General features: G+C 37.5%; 1 protein-coding gene across 2 annotated transcripts; it reads left to right on the plus strand.

Annotated features, from left to right (window-relative positions):
* On the plus strand, positions 1–27,464 carry ZNF326 (zinc finger protein 326). 2 transcript variants are annotated; one of them, XM_056355478.1, is made up of 13 exons: positions 1–152; positions 656–730; positions 6,980–7,106; positions 9,185–9,590; positions 12,282–12,480; positions 14,244–14,278; positions 15,176–15,263; positions 17,455–17,569; positions 18,553–18,700; positions 19,033–19,132; positions 20,056–20,186; positions 21,073–21,168; positions 26,742–27,464. In XM_056355478.1, the coding sequence occupies exons 1-13, from the start codon at positions 137–139 to the stop codon at positions 26,904–26,906; spliced, it is 1,701 nt and encodes a 566-aa protein (XP_056211453.1). In that variant the 5' UTR covers positions 1–136; the 3' UTR covers positions 26,907–27,464. The 2 variants fall into 2 exon arrangements, with proteins under 2 accessions (XP_056211453.1, XP_056211454.1); XM_056355479.1 differs by lacking the exon at positions 656–730.
* The last annotated feature ends 9 nt before the right edge of the window (positions 27,465–27,473 follow it).

Consider the following 27,473-nt stretch of genomic DNA (forward strand, 5'->3'; position numbering starts at 1 on the left):
TCGCCGCGCGCCGTGGCCGCCCCGTCGCGCGCAGGTCCCGCCTTGCCTCGTTGTGGTGGAAGGCGCCATTGAGAGAAGCCGGAGCCGCCGCGGCCGCCAGCCGTCCGGGGGAGCAGGGCCCGCCGCCGCCGCCGCCATGGACTACGGGGAAGGTGAGGGCGCACCCCCAGAGCGAGGGTAGGGCCCGGCCGCCGCCACCGTTGCCGCCGCGAGGCCCGGCCGCGTCTCAAAATGGCAGCGGCCGCTTTGTTCCGCGCAGGACGGAGTCCCCTTCATCCACTTCCTCGTCCTCCTCCCCGCCGCCCCTCCCGGGTCGGGGGAGCTGCGGCGGCGGCGGCCGGCGGCGGGAGGGCTGCTGCGCGGGAGGAGGGCCCTCCCGGGGGGCGGCGCGGGCGGGCGGGCGGCGCGGGCGGGGGCGGCCCTCCGCGGGGCGAGGCGCCCTGGGGCGCGGGGCGAGCGGGGGGCGAGGGGGAGGCGGCGGGCGGGGGCGGCGCGGGCAGGAACGGGGGGAGCTCGGGGCAAGCTCCGTGAGGGGGTCGTGTCAGGAGACTGGAGATCCGACAGGAGAGAGAGCCGCCTCTTGTTGCGGCTCCCTGTCTCTCCCCTCCAGCTCTTGCTAAGCACTAAGTCATTCTCACTGACCCATCCTCTCCAGCTGAAGACAGAGATTGGAGATTCCCAGATACCCCCATGCATTGTGGTGTGAACATGCCCAGTGGGTCAGTCTCAGGTATGAGCTATAAATACGTCTAACCTGTAAAAAAAGAGTTGGGGCTGAACAGTCACTGTTGACAAAAACAAAAAACAATCGGGTTATTAAAAGTACGTAACATGGTTTGACTGCACATGTTGTTTTCTGGAGGAGTTGTAACTGGCTGGGAGTGAGACTTGATTTTCATCTTGGGCATGTCAACATGAACTCATGCACGTTCCAAATCAAAATTGTGAGATCGAGGAATGGGGATGGGTGGGGGTGGGGAATACAGACTTTTCTTATGATGATGCTTTTTGCATAAATCAATATTTTGTTTTCTTATGGACTACTGTATTTGATTCTTGCTACTATTGAAAAGAAGGAGGATGTTTCCTCCTTTTATACAGACATGGAAAGAAACAACCTGGAACTGCTTGATTTTTATTTTTTTAAGTTTACTTTAACAGTTTGGGAAGGAATATAGGAAGCATATAAAGTAAATGTGATACAGCAAAAGGTAGCTCTTGTTTTTACGCTATCAAAAATACCACATGCAACAAAATACATACAACAAAAAGGAATGCACATAATTTTGTAAGATGATTAAGGTTATGAGTTTAGTAAGACTCAAGAAATGACTCGACCTATCTTGCCAGCATGCCAGTACTAAAAGGATGTTAATGTAAAAACTTTACCATAAACTGTGCCCAGGCTTCATTTACAGATGTCATCAAGTAAGTGTCTGCTGTTGGGTCTCTTGATACTCTTGCTGGCTGTTACAGGGAAATAACACATTGGATTACAGAGAGATCTTTGATTGCAGTATGATCATTTTTATGATACATTCCTTGAGTCTTAGCTTTTTTTGCTGATTATATTATTTTGCATTTATCTTTCTTCATAGTAAGATAAGTAAAGCTGTGACCCTGTTTTTTAGCCTTCTGTGTTGATTCCTAATTAAATGTCCTTTAGAATATTAGTAGAAAAGGTTCTTAATTGGCGGTTTTAAGCATTACTGGAATATTCGCTGTAGCCGTTAACCAGAACCTGCTTTTCTGCTATCAGATGACAGTAGTATTAAAGTGAATCCAGGCTCATCCTATGGGAAGTAACCAATGAAATGTATGTTGTACAATTAGATTGTTCCTTTCATGTACCTCTGTAATAATAGTTTTCACTGTGATAATTAAGCTTTCTATTATTCATTATTACTTAACAAGTTTAATTATGATGTCTGCAGCTTGAAACATTTAATGTTAAAGTTTATGCATTGTATATACCTTAGTAAGGCATGCATAAAGCTTTGTCTTACCCCATGATGTACAGTGGGCTAAAGACTGTTTTGTAGGGGTCCAGTAGATGGCAACAGAGGATGGATGTTGGGAGTTTTCATCTTTTCCCAGTTTTGAGTTCTTGGCAAGGCTCTTCTGGTTGGCAGCTTAACCAGTGTGAAGTACTTCTCATTGGATGATTGATGACCACTGTAATTCTGCCACTGTTTCTTGCTCATAACTTGGTTTGAGACAGAAGTGATATGGCCTGTAGAATAAATTCTGTTAATACTATTAACAAATGTGTTACTAACTGTTCTTGTTAATATTTTGTTTACTGTAACTTGCCCGTTTAATCTGGAAGGGGAAGCGTCTTCTGCTGCTGTTCCTAAAATTCAACTGCATTGTTAGATTGGTTCCTTGTTTTGCATGGGACTCAATGGTGTGTTAAAATTTCTGTATCTAATAGCAAGGTTGTGATCTTAAAGCAGGCATAGTGTTATGAAAAATCTAATGTACCTGGAAAAAGTGTTGCTTACTCCATTACACAATGGATTCTTAAGCTGCTTGTAGTCGCTGTGGATTATGAATTTCAAACATAGGGAAATTTAGCTTCTTTCAAGCTGGTACTTGTGTTTTTCTTATTGTTTAAAGGTTATTTTTATTTTACTGAAGTTTATTTTATTTTCCTGTATTTATTACTGTAAGATCTTTCTCATTTTTCTAGCCTTTTCATATGCTCCACATGGATAACATTGTTGAAAGTGATTTCATTTCTTTGTGCTGTGAATAATGATTTCAATGTTCTCTGATCTTAAGCTTTTTCTTTTAAATGGAGCCCTTTATACCAAGGGATTCTGAGTCCTATCTGCTACGTATTTAACTTCCTAGTTCTTTTCCTAAGGAAAACTTGATTTTTCTTTGCTGGCTATTGAGCTATATTTTGCAGCCATTTTAAATGATCTCTCCACCAGATCTGTTGTGGGTGTTTTTTTTAATCTGAAGGAATACATATACATTAACATTTTAATTTGTAAATTGAACTTGTCTTTTAGTGTCCCGTTCTTTTTTTTTTTTTTTTATTTAGAGGTAATACATTTTTCCCCCTCTGATGCAGCTATTCTCCTGTCTCCGCTACCCCAGTAGACTTGCGTATAATCTAGAAATACAGAGTGGGATTGTTCTTTGCAGTTCTGTTTCCATACTTAAATTCCACAGCTCGTTAATCCACACTGTATTCATGCAAGAGGTTGCAGATCCAAAACCTGATTTATTCCTTCAACAAACTCTTTGTTTCAGATGCTTTGTCAGTGCTTTCATCAGTGCAGAAATTTAGTCTTTAATTTTTAAACTTTAGGAGCAAATATGAGCTGCTGCTGCTTTTTTTTTTCCCTTTTTCACTCTGTAGTATTCATAGATAATGCAAATAAAATATTTTGTCAAAGGTTTCTTTGACAAACAGTTACTATTTAAACTTAAATGAAGTACTACACTTCTGAATTTGCAGTTTGAGATGCTTCAGTACAATTCCTGGTGGTGTTTCTCTGGTGCTTAAGCACATGTTCTCTTAGTATGTCGAACAATTTCACATTTAGTCTGAATAGTTTGCACAGACAGGCAACTTCTGTTTATCTCTGCCAGTGGTAACAGCCAGAGCTAATGTAACAGTGAATGGGGAGTAGGCTACAGGCAGAGGGAATGGTTCTGTGCAGGTACAGCTTTTTTAGTGCTCCATGTCCATCTGTCTTGCTTTAGTTAGAAGAAGAGCCAGTAGTGTGAAAGAGGCCAGTGTGAATGGATTTTGATGTCTGTAGTTGTGACATTTGTCAACTAATAAGCTATTTACCTTGAGATTGTGATAACTAAAGCTGTGTGAGCGATTATTATTCAGGTATTAGATTCAGAAGTTGAAATCCTTTTAGGTCACCAAAGTGAATATTTACTGTATTATATCTTGTATGTTTTTCCCCTTTTTAGGATAAAGCCTATCTGGAGCACAGACTTTCAGAGTAAAGAAAAGCTTAATGCCTGAAGAAATACTATACTTCCTAATTTGAATGCAGTATGTTTGTCAGGCTCTGAGGTGTAAATATCTGTAAAACTTTGGTAAAGTTTGCAGCTGACAAAATGAACCAGGAGGCCAGTGGTTGGAATGATAGGCTTGGCTGCTCAGCAGTCTGGAACAGTTAATGAAGTAGTTGGAAGGAGATCATAAATCACCTTCATTAGGTCAGGTCAAAGATGTGTCTGTCCCACCTCACCAGTATCTTGTATGTTGCTGTCCGTTTGGAGATGTGGAAGGAATAGTACAAGTACTTGTTCAGTATATTTATATGCTTTTTCTGGTTTGCAGCTTGGGAACTTTCTGAACCAGAGACATAGCCTTTGTGTTCCACATCCTTTGAATTTGTCAGTAGATTTCTCCAGTTTCTTTCTTAAATCCATGCACATTTTTTTCTTGACACAGAGCACTTCCAGGACTCAAGTATCTGTTTTGTGAAAAAGATCCAGTTAATTTTGTAGCTTGTTATTTTTGTTTCATTTGCTACCTCCAGTTTTTTGTAGTAGAAAATCATGCAAGTGATCATCCCTCTTTGCTTCTTTATATCTCTTGTATCCCCTATTAAACCTTTTCAAAAGTGAGTGTATTATGATGTAGGTAAATGCAGTGAAGTGAGTCTGGAAAGGACAAGTAAGTTGTTCACTGTTAGGGAGAAGGTGATGATGTCCTAAAGGCAGTGATTTGAGGGTTTGGGCACTGGCATAGCTCTTGCAGTAAGACTGCTGGTGTTTGGTAACACGAAGTGTGGATGAGTAAGGAGAGTGAGCAAAAGTGGATGTCAGAAGTTCTTGTGTGGTTGTAGAACATATTCTAGAAGTATTTGCTTTCCTGCTGAAAATTTTAGACTAAAAACTTATTTTGAAACTATGCTTCAAACCATTTTTTGGAAGAGTCCTTCTCTGTGAATGTTTTTGTATTTTTCCTACTAGCTAACTTCTGGCATTTGGACAACACTGATCACTACCTACTACACTATAACAGAATTGGATTGCAGTGGCAGGGAGCTTGATAGTATGTTGTGTTCTTCCTTGTTGAATGATGTGATTCATCTCTTCAACTCTTCACCAAATTACTTTTGTGCATCTCAGAGTCTGTAGATAATAGGGAGCAGGTGAAACTATGGTAGATTATTGGGTGCTTTTAGGTTAGATATTTTTTCTATATAGTTTTCTATATAGTTTCTATATAGTTTTCAGAATGTCAGTCTTTTGATTAGATATACTGTATTTAAAAAAACAAAACCTAACAACACCTTGGATTTGAGATTGACTGTGAGATCATCTAACCTTAATTTTTGTGCAACTGAATTTATTTTATTGGCTACTTTATGCTTTTTACTGGCCTGCACCACTGGATTTGGTGATAGATCATTCAGTCACACCAGAGACAAATACTGGATGTTTCTATTGGAAAGCTTAGCCATTTCTTTAAAGAGTAACTTTTTGCAGTTTAAGTTGATGCTGTGTGATGCTACGTGACTAGTATTTTGAAAAGCTTTTTTTTGTGCTTTGCTGTAGAATCTTTATTATATGTTCAGAACATGGAAAGAGGTGCAGTGTGACTTCTCTTGTTCGAAGTTTTTTTATTTCAGAAGTACCTACAATCATTAGAATAAAAAAAAACCAGCAGGAGATCTTCATTTCTTGGAGTATCTATTCAGGCATGCTAAGAACATCTGTGTAAAAGTGATACAGCCAGCTCAGTACCATTTGCAGAATTGTTGTTGTTGACAGATTAAGAAAGTGAATTGCAATGGCTGCCTGGTGCTAACAGGAAGCAGGTACAAACAGTATATATATATACTTTAGTATATATACTTATTTTCATCACTACAGTTATTTCCATGAAATGATATGCACAGAGAATTACTATGTTTCTTTAAACAGGAGAATTTCTTACAACTTCAAGTGAGCTTATTGTCCTGTTGTCTTCTGGAAAAGTCAGTGGTTTACACTTGGAGATTTTGAAATGGATAAAATACTCTCTCTTGTCAGAGTGGACAAGTCTTTGTGTGGTTTTATTTTAATCCTTCATGTGTTCACTGTGTTTTCCTTCTCTGTTACCTTTTCTGTGAGGCTTGACTTGCCAGGCTTTCTTTGTATTGTCCAGAAGTTAGTGTTGGTTGGTACCGGGAAGCAGCTTTTGTCATTAGACTGCCAGTAAAGTGCAAATTGTGTATGTTGCAAGAAGACAGCGAATCATATTCGTTATGCAGATCTATGACACTGTTTCAGTGCTTTGAATTTGAGTGGGTTATTTAACCAGAACTTTTACGTAGGACTTCCAGTGTTGAGGAAGAAATTAGTTCTTTTGCCAGACTTCAGTTCAAGATACAAAGATATCACAAAGTGTCATCAGTTCAGCTATGAAATACCAACATCTTACTGCAGTTAGCAGGCTGCAGCTCAGTGGTGATTTCGATAAATTTTTGGCTAGATGGGAGAAAATTATTTTGTTTGACTGTAGTCTATATACAGAATCTGCACTGCAGCATGACAGCTTGTAACCTTGACCCAGGGTGTCTGTCAGTGTGAGTGAATATTTTTGAGGGGCTGGATAGAGAAAGCAGATGCCTGTGAGCTGTGTGTATTATTAAAGGGTGGGAAGTGGCCTTAATTCTCCACTAACTTCTGACATATTCTACATCAGTCTTCTCCATTTAATTCTCTTAATTTAACTTGCGTCTGAATTCCAGCTGATGGAACAATAATGCTGAGTTATCCAGTACTGGGGAAAAAAATATGAACTTGATTTCAGTTAAGAGGTGCTCAGATGATGGCAAAGACACTGCTTCCCTAAGCAGAATGTCAAAATTGGTTTGCAGCTGGCAGTTGCAAAATAGTTTAAGCACTGTGGCAAAGAGTAAACCTTTTACTTAAGATTTTTAACTAGATTACTTAATAAGACTTCTTGCTTGCTTTCTTTATAAACATTTTTCTGCTCTTTTTTTAGACATGGACCGTGATTATGGGCATGGAGGCTATGGTGGCCCACGATCCATGGACTCTTACCTTAACCAATCCTATGGGATGGAGAGTCATGGAGGTGGAGGCGGAGGAGGTGGTGGTGGTGGTAACAGGTAAAATAATCCTTCAGTTGTCCCAAGAATTGATCAAACCCAGTTTAAGTTTAAATAATTTTGTCTTCTAACTTAAGTGTTCCTGAGGCATGTTGTTACGATTTTGTATGAACACTTTTGTTCTGAGTCTTCATGTTTGATAAATACTGGCAAATACTAAACTGTAAGAGCTAGATTCTTATAATAATCAGCATTTTTATGGAAAAGTTTGATAGTGAAACAGTGCGCCTTCGAATGAAACTGGAAAAAGTGTTTATTTTTCAGTAATGGCTAGCAATTTGCAGCTGATTGGCCTGACATACCATTTCTGACATAGCAGACTAGACCTAACTGGTTTAGTGCCTTAGACCGAATCTATCAACATTCCGTTTTCAAGGAACATTTAGGGTCTGTGTTCTTTGGTTTGAATGTGCAGTGCTCAAATGATCTTGGTATTGAATCTGAAAGTCATGTCCAGATTATTTCATTGGCAGGTACTGATTACACTTAAAACTGTGTGCATGTTCTGGGCTGCTTTGTAAGATGGATTGGTCTAAAAATAAAAATTCTGATGCAGTGGTCTTAAAGTTGTGTATTTAATGCTAGGGTACTACTACTGTTGCTCTTTCAGATAAAAACAGTAGGGAGCAGCTGATTTGATTTAGGTTTTAATATTGTATTCAAAGAAGCATGCTTTTCAGAGTAGCGATTCTATCTTGGAGGAAACAAAATGTGAAGAAAATTTAGATAATTGATGGTTTTCTTGTGTGCGCCCTTGAATTCTTGTCTGGCTGTGGCCAGACTACTGTATGATTCTTGTCTGTAGTCACTGTGGTGCCACTGGGCAAGGACAATGCTAAGTAGGGAGGCTGGAGAAGTGTTGTGTTTTGCTGCACGGTTCTGTTAAACACTTTATAATTTGTTTAATGATGAACATTAAGATTGACTTAAAAGTCTGAGCAGAGATTCAGGAATGAGCTGTACCTACCATATAGTAATCTGCATATGATTGAGGTTGAATGACTACTTGAACACCGAAATGTCTCTTGCCATGTAACGTTAATATTGTGCATGGGCTCTTTCTGTAGATAGTGTCATTTTCTGTGTATCGTTGGGTCTTCTGAGACTAACATCCTTTAAAATGAAGGCATTCAGTTTACTGTAGATACAGCCAGTAGTTTGAGTCTGTTCTAGTTTATATTTTATCTGTCAAGGGGTTGCCTTTCCCAACTCCTGCTGAATCACCTTATTCTAACCCTGCAGGGACACTAATGTGTTTCCCTTCCAAGTGGTTACAAATACTGATGATTTCTAGCCTGAAACCCTTGCCCCACCCTGCCCCTGGCAAAGCAAACTCTTGGTAAATAACTAAAGATTTCAGAAAGATTTCAGCTCCTTGTTACTCTACTCTGAAATTGCGAGGACTGTTTTTGTGTCCACTGTGCATGCACTGGGTAGACTTTCAAAATCCTGAGTTGCTAGACTTAACAGTCTGCAAGTGAAAGATGGATATACTGAAGATCATGAACTCTTTGGGAGACAGAATTTAAAAGGGAGAAAATTTCCAAAAAGTACAAATGTGGATGGAAGAGCACCTGTGTTTTTCCTTTAAAATTAGAACCGTGGGGTGTTTAAGACTCACAACTGTACCACTAAAAAAAAGATCTTTCTTTTTTTCTCCTCAGTTCAGAACTAAGCCGCCTTTTAACTGCTGTTTAACTGTTAGAATATGAGGGCATGATTTTGAAGAAAGGAGAGTTTGACTAGCCTATGAATGTCTGCAGGTGATGATTTTTGTGAGACTAGGGCTGGGCTCTAATGATGTTTTAGTAAATAACTTGCTGAAAATTTTAAGTAAACAAAGTTCAGGCATACTGAACTTTAGAATTGTTTGTAGCAAAACTGGCTCAGATAGCTTTCTATCTGGTCATAGTGTGATTTGCCCAGCCCTAATCAAGATTAAACAATAACACAACTGTTCGGACCAGTACAGTAATAAATTGATTTTAGTTGATAAATGTCAACTGATAACTTGTCTTTTGAAATGTATAACATTAGTAAGCTTACTTTTTTTTCTCCTCACTGTGCAACTTTTCCAGGTTTGGACCTTATGAGTCTTACGACTCCGGGTCTTCTCTGGGTGGGCGAGATCTGTACAGATCTGGCTATGGTTATAATGAACCCGAACAAAGCCGCTTCGGAGGTAGTTATGGTGGTCGATTTGACAACTCCTACCGGAATAGCCTTGACTCTTTCGGAGGTAGAAACCAGGGCGGGTCTAGCTGGGAAGCACCTTACTCCCGTTCAAAATTGAGGCCTGGGTTTATGGAGGACAGAGGAAGAGAGAGTTACTCTTCCTACAGCAGTTTTTCTTCACCCCATATGAAGCCTGCACCTGTAGGCTCTCGGGGGAGAGGAACGCCTGCTTATCCTGAAAGTGGATTTGGAAGCAGAAACTATGATGCTTTTGGAGGACCATCAACAGGCAGAGGCCGAGGCCGAGGAGTAAGTACAGAATCTTTTCAGATTCTTTTCACTAGACACTCTTTTAAACCCTTTCAAGACCACTGCTTTAAAATGAATGCACTGTTCAGTACAGTGTGGGTTTTTTGTCCAAGCAAACTATCATGGTTTGACAATGTTGTTTACCCCCTTGAACCTGTCTTCAAGTAGTACCCAGTCCCTCTTTCTGTCGAAAGTAATGAGTAATAGAGGACTAGTTGATAAGGTTTGTTAAATCTCTCCTTTTGTTTGAAAGGTGAAGATAAAAGTAATAGGTTTGGTCTAAAAGGGGTTAAAAGGACTTGCATTTTTCCTTGTAAACACTAGCATCTTTGCTGCTGGTGGGGGAAGTCTTGAATATTGTAAAAGTTTAATTCAAAGTCTTTTGAAGTTTTGAGTAGGTTAAAGGTGCAATGTATAAGCAAAAAATAAAACACAGGCTGTGAATGCTAGAGTAGTTTTTGTTTCCTGTAAAGGTAAAAGTTTAGCTAATTCTTCAATATGTTGAACACGTGCTTTATCAAACATCAAGTCTTCTTTTAAACTTAATTCTTGCTCTGACTTGTGTGTTGGAAGGGTGATGGGGAGGAAATGGCAAAGATGGGTGGTTAGCAGTTACAGTGATTCTTTTTCAAAATTAAAGTATGGTTAAAGGGGCATCATCAACTTAAAATCGGGTCCTTTCACAGAATTGAGATTAATTTCCAGATAGTGTGCCTAGTCGTGTCACCCGCATTGATTTTGTTTTGAGGACTTACGTTCCCACTCCTTTCCAGGGGACTCCTTTCCAGTGTAGGATGTAAAAACTGTATGTCCAAGAAACAGCAGGATTAACTGTACATAAAATAGTGGATCACACTTCAGAGAAGTAATGCTTGATGTTAAATGAGCTAGGGAAAAGAAATGCAAAAGAGAATAAAAAAATCCTGACAGAAGTACTAACTTTAGGTTGATGGTGTCCCTTTATCTTGGTTTTATAATCCCAATTCTGATTATGTTTTTTTTTTTTTTAAGCATGAAGAGTTCATTGAACATTTTTCTGCCTGTGCCTCTAGGTGTAACTTATTTTAAAATTAAGTGTGCCATATTTCTTTGGGAAGCAATTGGTTAATATTAACCCATACAACTTGTTTGTAGCTTGAAGCGTAGAGGAAGATTATTTTTTACTGGGTCTTTTAAATGCCTAATTGTGTGGTGGTTTTGTTCCAGAAAGTTTACTTTGCAGCATTCTTGAGTACTATAGTTGCCGTATACAAATTTTAGCTCAGACTTGCACATGGCTGCTAGCTGGCATGTGGCATGGTATGAGAAATAGAATCTAATCTTTGTTTCTCTGCTTGTGAGCTGAAAGCGTTAGGTTCTTAACTTTGGATGCTGTCCTTTCAGAACTCCTTTAGATCTGAAAGTTTTGTGCAGTTACAACCAAGTAGCCTTATTTCTTTTTTGTTTTGCTTTGGTTTTGAAATTTCTCTTTTTGGTCTTTCATGTGATAAAGGAGAATGTAAAGGCTAAACTACTTACCATATGTAAAATGCATTGCACCTTTAATAGATAGACTGTTTAAAAAAAAAAAAAGTACTTGAAATTATCCCAGTGCATACTTCATGTCAAATTTATGTGCGTACAGTGTAAATGTACATGCTAGGTGGTTCTGTAACTGTCTCGACTAAATAAATTAACATGGAAATCTTGTGCATGGACTTCTGGTTAAGAAAAGTGCCTGTTTTGGTACATTCTGTGTGTCATTTGAAATTCACATAAGAAAAAGAAAGTCATACTTCTCACAAAGTACTTTAAAGTTATTTTTATGTTCTTTTAATTTTGGTAGTGTAATACTAATTCTCTTCTCATGGCAATACAAATATTTCTGCTTATCCAAGTCACCCATCCAGTCAGTGGGCTCTCCTTTGCCCTTTATTAATCAAGCAGTTGAGTTAATATTTAGTAGTATGTTAGTGCTTTCGAAAATACTGCAGCTACCTAAATTCTCCCTCTTTATATTACTCATTTATTCCATGCCTTCAGAGAGGTAACTTAGAAATCATAGCAAGGTTGCCTTTCAACTGAATTTTCATTCCTACTGCTGCCATGTTTTTGTAGCACTCCCTCCAGGCCCAACTTTTAAATTCTGGATTTGTTGAATTCTGTAGAAAGATAGGTAAAAGAAAGAATGAGCTTCCTTTAGTTAATCTTTATTCCACACTGGACAACCTTCTTTATTCATTTTTCGAGTCTCTGCTAATAATTTGGTATGAAGAAGCTTTTTTTTTTTTTGCCTTTTTGTTGTTGTTGGGTTTTTTAATTTTTATAAATGACTGCTGCCTAAAGTGTCAAAAAACTGCTTTGGTTAGCTCTGTTTTTTCCCAGAGGGAGAAGTCATTCATCATCTAGAGAATCTGAAGAGAGGAGCCAAGATGTTAGGCTGAGATACGAACTCTGATAGACATGTTCATTGTCTGGACAATGGTTCTGAATAAGCAGAAACACCGTTTGTACATATGTATTCATTCTACTGGACAAACACCCACAAAGCCATTGCACAACACAACATCAAACTGGGAGCTTAAATTTCCCTTGCATTTTGCTCTAGGACACAGATTTTACTTAGTTCACAGTTTTATTGTACCAAGTAATTGTTTCATTTCTATTGATTTGATATACTAATACATTTCTCTTGATTTCACAAATTTTCAGCATATGGGAGACTTTGGAGGAATGCACAGACCTGGAATTGTTGTTGACTATCATAACAAACCCAGTCCTGCAGCAGTTGCTGCAAGAGGAATAAAAAGAAAAATGATACCACAGCCATATAACAAACCTGGCGGGACATTTATCAAGAAACCCAAAATGACAAAACCTATTTTGAAGCTGAGCCAGAAAAAATCACCTAGTAAGTAACAAGTGCCAAAATTCTTAAGTTAAAATTAATGTTGGTTTTTTATTCATTAGGAATTACTTGGGTTTAATATTCAGGAAGAGGGCTGTATGTGCTGTTTTGTAATTCTTCATTTTCTACCTTAGAAGTACTCCACAACAGGTTTTATGAATTTACTCTTCTAACTCTTGTACTGCAAAGATAATGTGCTGAAGGAAATTGACTATTTTGATGTGTTTAAATATCTACTGCTGAAGACAGTTTCATTCAGACTTTATAATGATACTTCCTGGAGGCAGATTTCTACCACTAAAAATCATTTCAGATCTCGGGTTGCCTTAAGTGACAATGCCTGACAAATATTAAGATAAGCCCTTGCATGAGCCTGGGTCCTGCTGTCCAATTACTTTGATGGATATAAATAGTAGTGTATCAACTGCAACAGCTAAAATAAAGGCATAAGGTGTGGGTGAAGTGGAGAGGGAAAGAAGGCAAACAGAAAACAGTGAAAATTGTTACAGAATAATTTATGAAAGGCAGAGAGAGATTGCTCCTTTGTGTAAATGAAATGCCATAATGAAGAGAAGAACTGGAAATAGGACAGATAAACCGGAAATATAAATTTCAAAGTATTAGTGGTGCTTGGTTTGTTCAGCTTCCCTAAAGATATCCTACAACTATAATAATTTTGATATTGCAGGCAAAGCTGGAGAACAAAAATCACTAATGAGGTGAATAAATTACTTGCTTGGAGGGAATGTAAACTTGAATATTAAATATTAAGAATGGCATTTACATCAGTCAAATTTTCTAGGCTTTGTGCTTGTAATTTCCTCGGTAATTCAGATCTACAGTGTTTTATATAGTTTGGTTTCACATTGCACCTGAAAAATGCTTAAAATTACTTTAGCTCAGTGCTTGTAAGGTAAATGCCCAGTCAGACTTGGCAGAAAATTCCACGTGAAAATTTTATTTTTGATTTTGTAATTCTAATTATATTGCTGTGTATTGCAAAACTATTCCTTTAACTTTGAGTACTATAAAAATTTCAGGCACTGGGTGTATAGGACATGTTCCTCTGGCTTTTGCATAGGGAGCGTTACTGCTGGACTCGCCAGCTTTGTTGTGATGAAATGGGTCTGTAAAATACACATCCAGGTATATCAGACTACTTATTCTTTCGGTACTTTTGTAGATTCTCCTTTTCTAAACTACCTTCAGACAGAGCACTTATAGTTTATTATCTCTTCCCCTTCACGATTTCCACAATCCAAGGACCAATGTACTACATAATACTGAAGTTACTTTAAGAAGTGAAGTAGATAGCATCTGCTAGAATGCACTTTTTATCCAACCTGTCCTGTTGCTCAGACTGGGGGAAAGAAACTGCTGGGTGGCTTAACACAGTTTTCAGAAGCTTGAACTGAAAGATGCTTTAAGCAGTATCATGTAGTTTAAAACTAAAAAGCAGGTGACGACAGAAAATTGGATGCAATTGGTATACAATGTAAGCATGAAAATACATCTCAATTGTATTGCCCTTTCAGTCTTGGCTTTCTTGTTTTTGTGGAGTTTTCTTCTAGAAGACTGTTTAGTTTATATTCCGAAGGATAAGTGATTTTGCATCTAGTATTAGAAAAATATGTTAAATTGTAGATGTAGACTGCCCTGGCTGCATAACAAGCAGGCTTTTTTTTTTTTTTTTCCTAAATGCCTTACTGCCTTAAAATCAACAGCACTTCTGCGTTACTTATTTCTTCCTCGTTTTATTTTTATAGACATGAAATCATCTTTCCAGGATTCTACTATAGAGGTAAAGATTCCCAGCACTGAAAAATGTTTGTGATTCTTTCAGAAGTTTGCACAGTATGCCTTAAGACAAAAAATTATTAAGCTAAAGGGCTTAAGTTTTGGAATTTTTTCTAAATGTAATATAAAACTGTCTTATTTTGGTGACAGTCTGAAATCTTTACTGGCTTTGAGTGAAAGATTTATAGCTTGTGCAGATAGCCTAGAAAATTAATTTTAAAGTGTATTTGTAGGCTCTACCTGTTCTTGCATTGCACAGAGAGCTGTCATATGAGCACGTCTCATGTTGTCATAGGTAGTCTGCTTGAATCTATACACCTCTGACCTGCTTGGGTGGGTTGAGAAATTAAGTACAAAATGACAGGGAGATTATTAGACAACAGTGAGGAAGAGTGGGTAAGATACAAGACACATCAAGGAGAGGGTAAGTAAAAAAAGAACCAGTGTTAACAGGTGTTGTGTGATAGGGTACAAAGATTAGTTCCCACCTACAGAAAGATCAGTTGCAACAATATGTAAGAGTGTGATTAGTAAACTAAGCTAATCCTGGTTCCTGTGTTGAAAAACGGGAATGTTTTCCTTATTTTTGGGTGGATGTATTGATGTATTCTCAACTAAATATTTAAAAGTCTGAATTGAAAGTCAGAGTGTTTATGTAGAAGACAGGATTGTGATTGTGAAACTAATTCACAGAGACTTTAAAGGAGGAATGTATAGGTTGAAGTGTTTGTATGCTGAGTCTAACTATATACTCAATTGGCTTTCTTCCATTTTCATATTGGATAAAAATGGCAAATATCAGATTCTTGGAAAGAATTTGCACTGTCTTTTTCTGGTTTTAGAATGGCATTGTTTTGTTGGGGCTTTTTTCTTAGAAAATTTATGGCTTTGACTTTATTAGGAAATTGAAGTGGACACAAGTGGTGCAGTTGTTATATATGAAGACTTCACAAGAGATGCTTATGATCTTGGCTATCAGACTTTTGGAGGTAAGTTGCTTTGTCAGGTAAGGTGTTGTAGGTATTGTGTTTGTGTGACTTTGAATAGATTTAGTAAGTTGGTATGTGTGACCTCTAATTGAGTAGCATGACTTTTTCCTCCTGCTGCCCCAACAGTTCATAAATTAGGCCATGAAGAAGATTGTAACATCTATCCATCACTTGTTTTGTTCTTTACATGCTTATTTTCTCTCTGCTTTCTGATCATCTCTGTATGTTGTTGTTTGACTTGCTTTATTTTTGTGAAACTGATGTAAATAGTCTTCTGTACTTACAGCCATTCCATTGCTTAAATGTTGTTTATCCCATCGGTTCCTCACCCATATCCTACTATTTATCCCACTAGCTGATCAACCTCACCCTTAAATCCTAGGTGAGTCACTTCTATAAAAGTGGATTTGGTTAACTTGGAGAGCTCATCTCAAGAATATTAGGTATATTTCATGTGCAGTCTTAATGGAATAGGTTAATTATTAGCTTACATAAAATCAGTTAAAGTGCATATTAACTTTAGTGATTTCAAACATATACACAAAGAAATCCAGTGTTAAGGCTGAAATTATTTTTAGTCCCCTTCCCTTGTGGATGGCCTGATTGTGCATGTAGTTTAATCTGATGGTAAGGAGTGCTGGAAATTTACAGCCAACTGATTAGTTTCTTTTCTTGAAATAGTAGTAATTTAAAATTTTTTTTTACTAATTATGTGGGGTTTTTTCATTTTTAGAAGTTTGACTAAGTGCACTTAAAAGTGGGAGCCCCACTGGGGATTCCCAGTTCATATGTAGATTCAAGACTTCCATTGCCTGGCTTGTAACAGGATGGGCACTTGTGTTTGTGAGCTTGAGAGGCAAGAGCAGGCTGTTTCACTCTGTTACAGTGTCATACCAGATTATTTTTACAGCAGTAAAACACTAACAGAATTGCCTCTGTGGGTGGGTAGTTGTTTCTTGATTATTTTTTTTAATTCAATTTAAAAACTTTTGGATAGAGTTTTTTTTCCTCCCTGGATCAGAGTAATTTTTGAAACTATTACAAAATAAAAAACCTTGGGTTAATCAGGAATGAAGTGTAAGCTGCTAGTCAGTGGAAATGTTTTCAGTACTTAGTGATGCTTCTAGAGTCACAGAGCTTTTCGCAGGTCTTTCTATTTTTCCTTCTTTTTTTCCTGTACATTCCTTTCTGTTGCTGTTTAGATGGAGGCAGATTTCATGGAGGCTGGCCTCTCCTAAGGTTGAACTGCAACAGAAAACTAAGTGATCCTTTTTTTATTTTTATGATCTATAACTACTCACTGAATAATACTCTAGTTGTTTCCCTTTGTCCATGGGCTTTTAAAGCAGGCATAGCAAAGGCGAACGTAAGTACAATTACACAAAAAGTCAAAATGTCCTTAGAAGTCACTAATGTTGCAAAACTCATTTCCTGACATTTGTTTGAAATCTTACATGCCAGGTGATAATTTAATGATATTTGTCTTTGAAGGTTTGGTTGGGTTTTTGTTGTGTGGTGGTTGTTTCCTACCCCATTCACCCAGCTGGCTCTTCTTTCAGTGGTTTTTCTTTAGCTGAGAATCTTTGGATCACTTTTCTGTGAAATCAAGCGAAGTCTAGTGAAAATTAATAAAGTTGTTGAAGATCAGGTTGGATACTGCACCTTAATGAAATTCTGCATAGTCTCCTTTGTGAAAACTTCTGGGCTTGGAAACTGCCTTCTCAGTGGAAGAGAATGACTTTAGATAATTTCTTTTTATGTAAGGGCATTGTAGCTATGGTGTTCTAAAACCATGGAGAGTTTTAAATTATGTGTTTCTCCCCAGTACCCTTTCCTGGTCAGTCACTTGAAGAGGCCTTTAATAACTAGGCACAGGAGGGTAGGGTTTGCTTTAACTCTGAATTTCCTTTCTTTTATGAATGTAATCTAGAGTGTAACCCCTTAACTACTAAGTTTGCGTTGTTGGAAGCAAATGTTTAAATTGGTTGTCTTTAGAGGAGGCAAACAAAGCAAAACTTTTGTGGCATTTAAATAAGTTGTTCAACCATTTTGATATAGAATCATTCTCTGCATTTTGAGGTATTTGTGAAGGAGACAGGGAAGACAGATACTTTTACTGGAGTGGAGTGGAGTTTTTTTGGTTTGTTTGTTTTTAATGTGATATTTTAATATCCTCCTATTGTATGTTAAGATGGCAAAGGAGAAGTTAAAAGTGAGGAAGAAGAAAAGCGGCGAATTGAGGCCAGAAGAGAGAAGCAAAGGCGTAGAAGGGAAAAAAACAGTGAAAAATACGGTGATGGATACAGGTTTGTTATAACTTCTGTCTTCTGTGCAGTGTTCTTTTTCCCCTTTATCCTTCTGTAAGACTAGGTCTTTATCAGTCCAAAAGGGTTTTCAGGAAATTTTAGGAAAATAAAATGCAATGAAGAAATGAGCAAAAACCTGACCCAAACAAACAAAAAACCCTCAGACTAAAACAGAGCACCCAAATCTTGTGGCTTAGAAGACTGAATATTTCACTGGCCCTCTGCTGTGTCAGAAAATACAGTTTCCTAACCCCTTCTCTCCCACAAGTGCATTAGTGCACACTTGAGAAGCAGCTTAGAATGGCACTGCTTTTGAAGTATGTACTTCAGTTAAATACGTATTTCATGACGATTTAATAAGCTGTTAGAAATTAACTTTATTCTGGTTTTATATGTATGGTAAGTGATTTTGTAGCAAAACCAGGTAGATAGTTCTGTAACTTTTCTGAGTCTTGTCACGGCCAAGCAGGCTAGTGGCCATCACCATACAAGACTGTTCTATGTCACTCAGTATAAGGTCGTAGCATTACTGCCTTTTCCTTACTGTACTGAGGAGGCCATATTTCCTTATAAAGATTACATAGGTTTTGTATGGAAAATGAGCTTTAAATGAATTCTTTTGACTATTTGTAGTTAGGAAATCATGGAGTGACGTGCTTATGAGAGCTACTACAAAAAGTGACACAAACTAGAGAGCTGTGGTAGATATACTCACAGAATAATGTGGCTTTTAAATGGCTAGCTTCTGATATCAGCAATTTTCATGTTCTGCACAGATAATTCATTACTTGGACTGGCCTGATTTGTATTTGGTTCTTGTAGCAGTTACCCTTTTAATATACTGGATTATTTTTTTTTTCCACTTAGGCTGCTTTAAGGAATGCTTTTCCAAATAGGTTTGTCAAGTCCTCATCGTTTTGAGGAGAGAGAGAGAAGAATGTTTTCTTTAACAGTAATATTGTTTAATGTATTTCTCTTGATAGAATGGCATTTACTTGCTCATTTTGCAAATTTCGAACATTTGAAGAAAAAGAAATTGAGGCACATCTGGAGAGTGCAGCTCACCAGGAAACATTGGATCATATCCAGAAGCAAACCAAATTTGACAAAGTAGTGATGGAATTCCTTCATGTAAGGCAACTGGTTTTTGAGCTATATAATACTTTTACATTAGAGTGTAGTTAACAATTTACCATGTATCTTCAAAATATGCTTAATTTATCATTGTCACTCCTTTTGCAGATGACTTGGCACAGCACATATTGCTAAAAATTGAAGCAAATTCAGAGTCTGTAAAGCAGTGTTACTTTTACAATTAAAAGTAGTGCCTTAAGAAGTAACAGCAATTAATTGCTATGTATTACTGAGCTATCCTGAGTAATATTGTAAGTACAGGTTCCTATTGGGATATCAACAGCTGTACATCAAGTGTTACAGGTTTTGGGTTTTTTGATTCTCTGTAGGAGTGTATGGTGAATAAATTCAAGAAGACAGCTATGCGTAAGCAACAGACAAGTAACCAAACAGAAAATGCTCAAGCTGCTGAAAAAGATATAATGGAAGGTGAGTAATGCTTTTTATATGAAAGTGCATACTGTGGAGCTCTGCTTGCCCTGTTCTCCTATCATTCCTCTTCAGATCTGATAAAATGTTTGAATTAAAATTATGAGTTTTCATACCTTTCCTGTACCTGGTTGGAATTTCTTGCTTCATTTCTGTTAAAATGTGGAACATGAGCACAGTGGGAGATAGCAAACCATATTTATGTTCGTTGTCCTGATAGCCTTGTTGGAAAGTAAGATAGCATTGTGCTAAGTACTTGACAACTGCTAAAAGCTACTTAAAAATGGATATAGCTAACATCTTAACCATCTCCCAAATTCTTTTTGTGTACTTTCCATAAGTACTGGAGGACCCGTATGCCTTTATTATCAGAGTGTGCTGTTGGCAAGCTAATACTTAAAATTGCAAGAATTGGATTCATGCTCTTCCTGGTGGTGAGGGGAGGCAAGGAAAGAAATTAGTTGTTCTTATAAGGGGTAAAGTAAATCCAGCTGCTTTGGTGAAGCTTTGGTTCTTGTATCAAAATGTGTATTAAGGATATTGGTTATTGTTGTTTTTAAATAGATGACATTTGTGTACATTAACTAGTTCAGTTCGATAGTACAATCATTTTTATTTCCTTCTGTTTAGGCAGGTAGGTGTTCATATATCATAACCTCAGACAGCAAACATAATTGCCTGGGTCTCATACATAGTCTGTGGAGGGAAAGAGTTGGAATATCCAAGTGAAGAGCCTTCCTCCTTCAGCACTTTGCCTTCAGAAAGCCTAATTTTGGTGCCCAAATTTGGGTGAATATTCCCCTGTGGTTCAGTTTGACGTGTTTACAGTTCTAGTTTTTCTGGTATTAAACGACCAGTCCCCTTTCCTACTTCCCTAGAATAACATGCTTTGTCTTAGTGATTTGTTGCATCTTCTTTGGCAGGGGTTACTGCTGATGACCATATGATGAAAGTTGAGACTGTTCACTGCAGTGCTTGCAGTGTGTATGTTCCTGCATTACACAGTTCTGTTCAGCAGCACTTAAAATCTCCTGACCACACAAAAGGAAAACAAGTAAGATATGTCATATTATTTAAAAAAACCCAAACAAAACGGAAGCCCAAGCATAATTAATGGTAGATGAGAAGTCCTATGGTACTTGGTGCAAGTAATTTCTGAGTTCTTGTTGGTATTACTTGTTCTCTAGAAAGCTATAATGTCCTTATTAAAATTTGTAAACGTAATGTCTTGTGAAGTAGCTAGCACTTAAGCACCCCCAGTTAATGAAATGTTGGTGTGCTTAATAGCTGACAGTAGTAAGTCCTGAGAAGGTTACTGGGAATGACTTTTTATTTTATGGGATTTTTTTTAAACATCATTAAGTGCTGGAAAGGTTTTGTTACTCAGATTGCAAAACTTAATACTTACGTTTCTAGCAAGGTAACAATCCTGGTATCTTTTTTTGCTTGGCTGTTAACTTTTTAATTTGAAGAAAAGTGAGACCAGTTCAGAATTAGCAGTACACACTTGTTAAGTTTGGTAGAAGGGTTGAAAGAGTAGCATGGATGAAAAAAAAAATCACAGTTGTCATAGTAAGCAAGTAATGTTTTGTTTGTATGTGAGCTTCTGTGATTGTGGAATATCATGGAATAGTTAGGGTTGGAAGGGACCTTTTAAAGGTCACCTAGTCCAATCCTCCTTCAATGGGCAGGGGCATCTTCAACAGTATGCTAGGCTGTGGTGGAAAAGCATGGATGTTATCTGTAGATTAAAACAGGTAACTGTGGTTGTAGATAGGTGCATGGTTGTAGTTTGTTATGTGAGCAAGATGTGAATGTATCTTTTGGTCAAGGTAAAGCAACAAACTAAGTTTCTTTACAGAAACGGACCATTAATTCAAGTTTGTGTGATGATTGTAATAACTATGTGATGATTATTCACTGTAAAATCTGTTTCCCAGGCCTACAGAGAGCAAATAAAAAGGGAGAGTGTTCTTACTGCCACCAGTATCTTGAATAATCCTATAGTCAAGGCACGGTATGAGCTGTATGTGAAGGTAAGATGCAAATGGGAAAAAGGTAGTCTGTAATAGTTGCTATATATTTTCTCCATGCTCTTGGAGTGTAACCTCAGTGCTGTCTTCTGCTTCTGCCTTCTAGGCAGCTCACAGATTGAATATACTTTTAACATATTTTGCCATTCTCAGATAACTTTGCTGAAAAACTTGCCACCTTCAGATTTAGCAGCTTTTGGCTTTTGTTTACCATTTCTTTTTAGTAAATTTTTAATTAGATGCCCTTACGAAAAAAAATAATCGAGCTTTAGGAAAGCATCTGCAGTGTCTTTTAAATGAGCACAAAACACTTGAGTCGGTGTGTATGTTTAGGAGCGAAGGCTCCGGTGTGTGGTGCACACTACTCTGCTACTTTTTATTCCATAGAATTTCTAGAATTTATGGCAACATACAGAAAACGAAAGCTTATGACAGTAGTTGTGATCAGGCAATTTAAAAGCCTTGGCAGCCTGTGTTACAGATGCGTGGCTCGAGAAATGTTATGTGAAATCATTTTGGCAAAATGTGGATGTTTTTTCTGCCAGGCCAATGAAGTGACTTTTTCTGTAGTACCATTGTTAGCTATTCCTGGTAGTCACTTTTAATTGATTGATTATTTTTTTTTCTCTTCTGTTACACTGCTTGATTTCTCTGCGCATATTGGGAAGCTTGGTTTTTTTATCTGTAGCCTAGAAGATGTGCATTTCCCTAATTCAACCTTATTTGGGATAGCTTTTCTTTCTGTTGAGGCCAGTACTGCCTTTTAGAACCACACCCTGCTGAGGGTAATGGTCCTCCATCTCTCTACCACAACTGGTATTTAGGACCCACCTGCCACCATTGTGGTTTTGAGTGAAAAGTTCTGCTTCAGTAAATTTGACTGCCCCGTGAAGCTACTGAGTAACTGCTTGGTAGATGACAATTTAATGTAATTTGGGTTGATTGGCTAGCTGACACTGCAGCAGGTGATCAGTTTTGAGAATATTAGCTGCGTGTTGCATTGTCTAAGACTTTTTTTCAAGGTTAAAGGCTCTAGTTAATGTTTGACTGAAAATGAGGGAGTAGATAGTCACTTCTGGTCTGGAGTGAACTAACTGATAAGCAGTAACAGCTCTTGTCTTACTTGGGACACCTTGACCATTTCTTTTGGGTAAAAATTCTCTGTGACTTACTCCTCTACCAAATGCTTAATGGAAAATGTCTTTTGCCCTTTGATTTTATTTTTTTTCAGCTAGAGACAGCTCCACAGGTTGTTCACTATATGTGTAAAAGGAGAGAAAGCAAATGGATGCATCCTTTTTAAACAAACTTACAGCTTCAAATATGTCATTCTACAATCAGTTTCTTTAACTACATGTTTTTAGTTTGCACTGTGAAAATGAAAGCAGAAAGAAAAAATTGGTTTTGGCTGTAAACATTTTCATGTTTAACCACTTAACTATGAGGTCAGTTGTAGGTTTTCAAATTTCACTGCAGAATCTTCAAGAAATGAATACAAACTTGGTAGTATTTACCTGTACCCGCTAAATAAGTATGTGTATTTTAACTTGAGTCTTTCAGCTAGTTTTGTGAGCTTGAACACATTGACTATAGAAAGGGTGTAAAGGTTAAATCACCCCTGGTAATTTTCACTGAGTTAAGTGATTTTTTTTAATTATATTTTTTTTAACATGGTAAAGGTGTCTGTGGTGTCCACTGAAAATGGAAGGATCTATATGGAGTTAGCCTAAGATAATCCCTCATGTGTTGTGTGTGTGTGTTTTTCATTTGTTTCAAGACATTTGCAATTAATGTCCCAGCTCCATGGAAGACAGCTTCGGTAAATTAGGTGATGCAGCTTTTAGAAGAGCTCCTGGTGTTTTTATAAAGGCTCTGATCTTTGTTACACTTCTGGTCAGTGACTATAGTTACAAACGGAAAGGAAAACACAAAGATCCAGATAGGTCTTGACAGTGGTTGCTAGTGCCATAGCAGATAATGAAAACAACAAGAATCATAATGGTGGAGAATAGCATTTCTTCAAGGTGGCCTTCTTAATTTACTAATGCGGCTTCCTTGGATCTTTTAGTATTGGAATTACTGTCACATGTACTGTTCCTCCAGTGTTCTACTGGACCCCAGCTGCTAGGACAATAATTTTTGCTATCATGTCTTCTGTCATGAAATGCTGCATCTGTTCACTGCTGCTTTGAAGCTGGTGTCTGCATTGTTGAAAACTTCATTCAGTTTCCAGAAAACTGCTGTATTAGAACCAAGGTTTCCAGTTGTCAAAACATGCATGTGATCTTATGATCCTAATGGTGCTGGTGACAGTCTTTTACACTGTCTTATTCCATGATTATTTTTTTTTTCAATTCCTGTATTTGAAAACCAAGTACAGTGCTTAAATTAACAAGGTATGTTTGCATCCTACCCTTTGCATGCAAGGAACCTTTCCTCTACATATCTTGATATCTTCATTGTAGATATTTCAATCAAAGAACCTTGAAAGGATTGTTTCTTAGCTTGGCCATTTCTTTTAAAGAGCCCTCTGTTTCCCCAGTGTTGGTCTTGTGTCACATCCTTTTATGCTTCCAGTGTATTCTTTGTATGCTTTTTTAAAAAGTTCTTCATTCTTCCTTATTCCCCTACATCTGTATTATGGAGGGAAGCAGGGGGGAATCTACTACAAGCCACCTGCTGGCCGCTCTGAAACAATCATCTTGGAAATGTTATGAACCTGCAGCAAGTCCCTTTATACTGAGGAAAAAAGACCACCTTGTTTCTCAGGCAAAAAGTTACCACTTGATGAAGTCATGACTATCTCTTAATTTTGGACCATTTAGAACTTCCTAGATAGAATGATGTCTGTGATTAAAACATGCTGGGATGTTGCTCAAGAGAAGTGTCATAGAGGTTGACATTTTCTATCACTATATCCCAGGACTGTGTTCATGTGTATTAGTGAAGGCATTCTAAAGTTTACCAGTTAGATAGGCAGACTTCGGTATCTTTTTGAGTCAGGTTTGTGAGACCTGTTATAAACAGATAGGGAGCGTGGTTTCTGGGGACATTTGAATCCTGAAGCTTTGGTTGTAAACACCAGTTCACAGTCTTAAGGTTTCTCTGCAATTTAAATATTCTAGAGACAAGGAACCCAAGGAATGCATCTCTTGGGAATGAACTACTTACCTGCTTGTGTTTTTATGCTCTGTAGGCATCATAAAGTCTTTCTGCAGCAGTTCAATGGTGTGTCTGTGTTCTTGTTTTCTGGGTTTTTTTTGTTTTGTTTTTTAAAGCCATCTGGGAAGATGGGACCAGTGTGGCTGTCAAAATCAACTAGCATCAAAATTGGCTCTGCATGCTGTGCTGGATGCCTCTGATGCTACATCACTGGAAAAGAGCACAGTCGTTAGGATCTTCCCCTTGAGGGCAGTAACTTTTTCCTTGGCTTGAGAACTTGAAAAGTGCATTTTTCTCTGAAAAAAACAGTTGGAGAAAGCAACTTCAACTTTTTTTGTTATTATTGTATAGAAGTCTGTTCATCCAGAAGTAGTGTGCTGAATCCAGTTCTGCTAGGTTAGCCAGAAGCGACATACTGTCTCCATAGGAATGAAATGTAACAGTTTTCTGTAGCTTGTCCCCAAGAGTCGGGGACAGTCAGAAGCTGTCTGCAGGAGTGTAGAAGTAGTCCTTTCAGAAGTGCATTCTTTAGTTACGTTCCATAGTTATGCCTAGCCTAGACGTGAGAGGATTTTAGTCTTTCCTTTTATATCAGACCTATAAAAGGGCTGATATCCTTGTGAGTCATATACAGAGGAAGGCTACCTTTTGATTTCTTTTGCTAGGAAAACAATGCTTTCTATCAGGACATACGAAACTCTTAATATAGCTGTCTTCCCTCTGTAATGTCTATTGATGGTATTTGAAGCTTACCAGGTGGAGTGTTCTTAACTCCGTAATTAGCTTATTTCTGTCTGTCTTTGGAAATCCTTGTTCCTGTACCCAGATGATGGAAAATATTTGGCTGAACCTAAGGAAAATGGCACTGGAGCATTTACAGTAAGGTGGTCTCTTGCACTTGTCCAAAAAGGAAAATAGATGGATACAGTTTTGGGGAGTGGCACTAATTCTTGATGTTGGAATTGAATTGATTGGGCACTCGCTTTTCCCTGTGGTTTGCTTTTTGATGAAACTTTTTACTGAGCTAATAAGTATTTTTGGTATTTCTGTGTTGGGACACTTATACTAAACAGTAATAGTATGTAGTAAGTAATGAGATGTGGGGTTTTGCTGTGTTCACGGGGCTCAGATAAGTTATGATACCAGCTTTCTATGTGCTTGACCCTTGCCTGTGAGAATCTTCTTATAAAAAAAGTCAAACTTAGTATCTCAAAGAAGTTTAAATAGCTTATTCATGGGGTTTATATGTGGCAGCTGTGTCTTTGATTAGACTATGAGTTGACGGGGCTCAGCAGACATTACCATCTAGGTGCTGTAGACTGGCCATTATAAAGTGTATGCATGAAATTCTCCTGGGACTTGGAATAGCATGGCCTCAAAGAATTCTGCTTTCTTTGTGTTACTCTTTAAATATGAAGTTATGATTTTTCTTGATTTTTGAATAACAAGGAAGCCAAGTTTTTGTTTAGTGGCATTTGTTAAATGTTTTTATAGCTTTCTAATTTTTCAGTGTTTCATAGGCCACCTGGAAGACTTTACCAGAAAAATGTAACGGAAGAAAAATATTTAAGCAAATAAGTACAGGAGGCCTAGAACTCCGTTTTTCTTTTGGATCATCTTTTAAATAATATTAAAATCATTATCTTAGTGTAGTTAGTGATCGGTGTCATATGCTCAGATCAGACTTGCTCTGTCAGATGCTTGAATGTGAAAGGAACTTTAGCAAAGAAACTGCTAATACTTCATGTTGTTATTCTTTATTGATTATACATAGTTCTTAAATTTCTGAAACAAGTGAAAGCTGAGGTATGTCTTGTACTGAACTACTATATGAAATAGAGAAAGTTTAAAACTAGAATGCTAATGTATTTAAAATACTGAGAAATCTAATAATTTCTCTAGATAAGCAATGGGGTGAATTTCAGACTAGTCAATATAATTCTAAATTGTTTTTTCATACGCTGAAGAGTGTCTTTTTGGTAGAATTATTTGGAGTAAGTAAAGACTAAGTAAGGAAAAGCAGAACGAAACTCTGTTCAGATTTGGTTTTAATTGAGGAGAAAAAGGAAGTGGCTGTAGTTCTTAAAAACATATTGAAACTTAACCATGTAATTTTAACTTACTGAAGGTTGAAGTTAAACTGAAGTTTGTGTGTAGCATACTTGGACTTCTTCTCAGTGCCATTTCTACTTTCATGAAAAAATTTTATTTGAATCCTCATTTCCAGTGTGCATAAACTTTTAAAATCAAACCTGTTTTGATTTTATTGACAAAAAAACGGCACCCTATTAAAAAGCTGTATAAAACACCATAGCATTTCTTAGCGGCTGCCTTTTTAATTCACTGAAATTATGAGTATAATTTTATTTCATGTCTGAAATATCAAAGTGTTTGTTTTCAATCTTCTGCTTCAGGGTGAAAATCCTTTTGAAATTAATGATCAGGCTCAGGAGCAGCAGGCAGAAGAGGAGGACAAAGCTGATGAACCAGCTGAGGGTGAGGAAGAAGAGGAGGAAGAAGAGGAAGAAGAAACTGAAGAACAGACTGATTTCACTTTAGACCACACTGAAGATAACTAAGTGCAAGAAAATGAAAATATATCAAGGGGGGGGAACAGCTTTTTATTTCTGCTCTAAAGTGGCTAAGACTTTTTAATAGTCTCAAATGAAATTGTTGAAGATTCCCCACCGTATGCATGCATTCCATTCCATGGAGAACTTGTTTATATAATTCCTCTGTGTTTCTGATTTTGTTTAAAATGAAATTAAGACTATTTTAGTTGAGCTTTTTATAGAAAACTGACTGTTAAAGCTGATTAAAACATTGTGTTGTATATTTTTTTAAGCATCCTATTTTTTTGGTGTGTGTATTGAAAGTTGGATATAATAATTTTTGGTCTAATCAATTGAAAAGAAAGGCGGGTCTGTGGGGTAAATATATTAAATGCTGTATGGCATAAGCTTATCATATTTACCTCTTAGTACAGAATGAGTAACTCCAAAAATTGTGCTGTTGAGTGTGGCTGTTCCGGGGACTGCATTGCACTCTGTATAATAGAGTATGTGTTATAATATGCCTTGTAGCTTTTTGTGATAAGATGTACCAGTTTGTAGCAATAAAACACTTAAGAAATGTTACTGTTTTTA

This window comes from Falco biarmicus, chromosome 11 (genome assembly GCF_023638135.1).
Source record: "Falco biarmicus isolate bFalBia1 chromosome 11, bFalBia1.pri, whole genome shotgun sequence".
NCBI classification, from domain to species: Eukaryota; Metazoa; Chordata; class Aves; order Falconiformes; family Falconidae; genus Falco; species Falco biarmicus.